The 4,527-nt window shown below is 37.6% G+C and overlaps 1 protein-coding gene across 3 annotated transcripts; it reads right to left on the bottom strand.

The window, feature by feature from the left end:
- Positions 1-929: 929 nt before the first annotated feature.
- LOC106959242 (gastrula zinc finger protein XlCGF8.2DB-like) lies at positions 930-4,277 on the bottom strand. 3 transcript variants are annotated; one of them, XM_015051682.1, is made up of 4 exons: positions 3,883-4,277; positions 2,957-3,070; positions 2,258-2,920; positions 930-1,921 (listed from the first exon to the last, which is right to left on the bottom strand). In XM_015051682.1, exons 1-4 carry the CDS (start codon positions 3,944-3,946, stop codon positions 1,767-1,769), a joined length of 996 nt encoding a protein of 331 aa, XP_014907168.1. In that variant the 5' UTR covers positions 3,947-4,277; the 3' UTR covers positions 930-1,766. The 3 variants fall into 3 exon arrangements, with proteins under 3 accessions (XP_014907168.1, XP_014907167.1, XP_014907169.1); XM_015051681.1 differs by having other exon boundaries at positions 2,258-3,070; positions 3,883-4,232; XM_015051683.1 differs by having other exon boundaries at positions 930-2,188; positions 2,441-3,070; positions 3,883-4,018.
- Positions 4,278-4,527: the final 250 nt, after the last annotated feature.

Genomic DNA, 4,527 nt, shown 5'->3' on the forward strand with positions numbered 1-4,527 from the left:
TGCAGCTGCTTGGGGCCCCATGGTCGCTAGGGCCCACCATAAATGGAACCGATTTTTTTTTTTTTCAGTAATGATTCACAATACAGTAAAATAAATATTCCATTCATATTAATTAAATTTCTTTGCTACTGTGCAAAATAACAGACAAAATCTATTAATGTATAAGAACTTCAGTATCAGCTAATGGGCCCCCATAGTGATGCAATACTCAGAAATGTAATCAGAGGACTAAATTACTTCATGTTCCTATAAATACTTTGTCAATTTTAAAAGAGCGTCATTTCTGAGTCTAACAGGCAACGATGGTTTACATGGAAACATATTCCTCTATCCTCCTTTCGCTTTAAATCTTTATCCACAATATTCTTTCTATCCCAATTTCTTCTCTGTCTCGTTACAATCTAATTAAATAAACCCAAAGCAGTTTCCAATAAAGCTTAATTTCTAAATACCAGGTGGAGCGTCATAGCGAAAGCCTTAATGATCCACTTCCACAAGTCTTTAGAGTTTCACCTTGGAACTCAACAATGCTGAGTGCCCCACTGCCAGACAGGACAAGTTTAATAAAGAACAGAACAAACAGACAAAAAACAAGCGGTAAATGTGTGTATCGCGCCTTATGTAGTGCAGAAGATGCCAAAGTGTTTTTTTACTCTACATTCAGTCATTCACACGTTCATGGTGATAAGCTACATTGTAGCCACAGCTGCCCTGGGGCAAACTGACAGAAGCTGCTACACAATCGGCCCATCGGACTTCTGACTAACAGCAGGCAAGGCAGGTTTGGTGTCTTGCTCAAGGACTCAACAACTGAGATGGATGTGGAGAGTCAGAACCAGCAACCCATCAGTTACAGGAACCACAGCGGCTACAACCAGTACAGGTGTAGAGCCACCATCTGCTGGGCTCAAGAATAAGGCATAACATACACTAAAGGAAAACTCAAAACTTTTATTCTTACATGAAATTTTACGTGAATTTCTTTCTTAGACATTAATAAAAATTTTATATCAATATAAATGCACATGAACATAGTTTCAGGATAAAGACAGTGATATAACAGAAGTCAGCTGTAGTAGAAAAGAACAAAATATTACAGCTAAAAGTAGAGAAAAAGCTAATAATTGAAAACAATCACACACCCTTTGTACAATCATTGCATGAAAATTAGTTTGTGGTGAATCTTGGATTTCTTTTAAAGTACAAATGTACACTCAACCATTTTAGTACGTTCTATTTTTGATTTAAAAAAAAACTACAAAAGTAAACCCCACAAACTGTCTTTAGTGAACAGAATAATACAAACCAACCCCTCAAGCCCAATCTTGTCAGAATGTTCTGGAAGGGAGTCCATGTCCGGTCAGACTGTTAATGTTCCCTGTACTAAATGGAGAAGTTATTCAGGGAGGCAGAATGACAACAGCTCACAGATCCATGATTCTGGTTCAACGACTCCATAGATTTGCAGTTCTTCAGCAAATCATACATGGAGAATACTTCCATGTGCGACTCCTCAAAATGTTCAGCTTTCTGATGTTTTAGACCAGTGCTTCTCAAACTTTTTCAGGCTGAGGACCACTTATCTCATTTAACAGTCAGAGGACTACCTAACCTGAAATTGCCCCCGCAATAATACATCTTACTATATGATGCAAGCTGAAATGAAAATATTAGTCTCTGAATTCACAGATTATTGTTTTCTTTGTTCATCCTACTTCGTGGACCACTAGGAGCGCCGGCGGAACACCAGTTTGAGAAAGACTGTTTTAGACAGAAACACTTTCCACAGAAAGTGGCTTTTCACCAGTATGAATCAACATGTGCCGAGTTAAATTATGTTTTCGAAGAAAACATTTTCCACAAGTCATGCATGAAAATGGCTTTTGACCTTTGTGTATCATCATATGCCGAGTTAAATTCTGTTCTTGACGAAAACTTTTTCCACATTTCACACATGAAAAAGGCTTTTCACTCATGTGAATCCTCATGTGACAAGTTAAATGCTGTTTTTGACTAAAACTTTTTCCACAGGTCATACATGAAAATGGCTTTTCACCCGTGTGAATCGTCATGTGCCGAGTTAAATCATGTTTAAGACTAAAAGTTTTTTCACAGTTCACACATAAAAACGGCCTTTGACCTGTGTGAATCCTCATGTGCCGAGTTAAATCCTGTTTTATACTAAAACCTTTTCTACAGGTCACACATGAAAATGGCTTTTCACTGGTGTGAATCCTCATGTGCTTACTCAAGTAATGTTTATGACTAAAACTTTTTCCACAGGTCACACATGAAAAAGGCTTTTCACTAGTGTGAATCTTTATGTGCTCAGTTAAATATTGTTTTCGACTAAAACGTTTTTCACACTTCACACATGAAAAAGCCTTTTCCTCTGTATGAATCAACGTGTGTTCAGCTAAATAAGACTTTTGACTAAAACTTTTTCCACAGTTCACACATGAGAAAGGCTTTTCACCCGTATGAGTTCTAATGTGAGCATTGAGAGAAGATTTAACAGTGAAACGCTTTCCACAAGTCAGACATGAAAATGGCTTTTCACCTGTATGAGTTCTAATGTGAGCATTGAGAGAAGATTTAACAGTGAAACGCTTTCCACAAGTCAGACATGAAAATGGCTTTTCACCTGTATGAGTTCTCATGTGAACATCAAAAGTATATTTGGAAGAAAAACCTTTTCCACAGGTCTCACATGAGAAAGGTTTTCTTCTTTCCTGATTTTGGTTCTCAATTTCAGCAGCTTCCTGGAAGATGACTTGGTTCCTGTTTGGTTCTGATTCAGTGTGGGATGTTTGGTCATCAACAGGAACCACCATGCAGGTATCAGTCTCCTGTTTTAACTCAATCTGTTCTTCATCCTGACTGCAGTAAACTTCTTTCTCTTCCACTTTTATCTGCTCATGTTCTAGATCCTCCTGCTCTTCTTTTATCTGCTGATCTTCTGGTTCTTCCTGTTCTTGTTTCACCTGCAGAGGTTCTAACTCCTCCTGGTCCAGAGTGGATCTCCTCTCTTGGTTCCTTTGTTCCTCCTTAATGTTATGTAGCAGGTAATCTGGATAAGAAAACAGAATTGTTAATGTTATTGAAGCAAATGAAAGAAGACTTTCTTTGAGAAATCACCAGATACAGCAGTGGTGCACCTACTGCAGTTTTCTGGCTGATTGCTGATTACAGATTTTTAAAAAGTCTGACCTCCTGATTCCTATTTGACTGATACCATTCTTATTTTGTCCTCAAATTTATTACCATGAAATTATTTATTGCAGGCATTAATATTATTTAACAGCACATATAACTTATTTATTTATTTATTTATTTATTTACATATTATTAAACATTATTTTACGCTGCTTATTTCACTAACCCTCTGCTGCATTGTCTCTACAGTAGCTTGTATTCATAACTCTTAAACTTTCCATATTGTGTCATACAACCACATACATAAATCATTTCAGTAAAGTTTTATGGTTAAGACCAACATAAAGCAACTGTGAAGTAAAACTGACCATGTGAACTTTGAGACATTCCAACACATGAATGTTTTGTTTTAAACCATCGCATTGTAGCCCTGGCTTTATGTTTAGAGTGGTTTTCGTGCTAGAAGGCGAAATTGTATTCAACCGTATTTCTGTTTTGAAACGTAACTCTCTTTATTAATACAGGGGGGGAGAAACAACTGAGATCACTGGCTCCATTTTTTCTCTACATAAATTAGACATTTTCACAGCATAATTGTGCCGTCTGCGTTCATTTACCTGCTAATAACACATTTATATGGGAAGAGACAGTGACTAAAGTGATCGACATACAGAAAGCTTCATACATTTAGACCTTAACCTTCATCCAAACGCTGCTGTTTCCTACCTATTCGATGTAAGATAATCTGAGGAGTCCGGGAGAAATCCAGCAGTCTGCGCTGATCATCCATCTCTTCCTCCGACTTGACGATTATTTCTTTAAACTCTGTGAAAGTTTCTTCAGCAGCAGTTAACTGCTCGTTGAGAAACTTTTTCAGAAAAATCTCGAAAATTCAACAAAACAGACCGGGCGCCATTTTATCGTTCTTCTCCTCTTCTTCCGATTCTTCTTCTTCTTTTGGGATTTTTGGACTGTCGGTATTCATATGGTGGCATTATTGCCACCTCCTGGATAATACGATTATTACATCTAAAGATTTCTCATACAGTGGGCTCTTTGCACCTCAGCTTCCGCGTTTGGGGAAAAGCGGCTCGATTGTTTCCGATCTATTGAAAATGGCCTTTTACATGAGGTGCTTGCAGGACTTGGCCAAGGTTTGTACATCGATCCGAAGCCCCAACAAGTAAGCTGGAGAAAGGTTTTAAGATGTACGCCTCGTTATACATTCTCTGACACAAGGTGAGTTTTACTTTCTTAAACTTTGTGGCTAACATTAACCTTAGCTTGTAGGCAATATTCTCTGACATTGTTGAGCCAAATGTGCTATTTAAGTATCTAAACATTCCAACGGACAATATTTTTACCTTATTT

The sequence above is a fragment of the Poecilia latipinna genome, unplaced genomic scaffold (assembly GCF_001443285.1).
Source record: "Poecilia latipinna isolate Pla-1442-1.1 unplaced genomic scaffold, P_latipinna-1.0 Scaffold1059, whole genome shotgun sequence".
Lineage (NCBI taxonomy): Eukaryota > Metazoa > Chordata > Actinopteri > Cyprinodontiformes > Poeciliidae > Poecilia > Poecilia latipinna.

Bases quoted from the DNA above. Each gene is read 5' to 3' on its own strand.
- LOC106959242 (XM_015051683.1), bottom strand. From the start codon at position 3,946: ATGGATGATCAGCGCAGACTGCTGGATTTCTCCCGGACTCCTCAGATT. The intron at 3,071-3,882 runs GTAGGAAACAGC...TTTCTTATCCAG, and splicing joins GATTATCTTACATCGAATAG to ATTACCTGCTACATAACATT. The intron at 2,189-2,440 runs GTTTTAGTCAAA...CCTGTAGAAAAG, and splicing joins ATGTGTGAACTGTGGAAAAA to GTTTTAGTATAAAACAGGAT.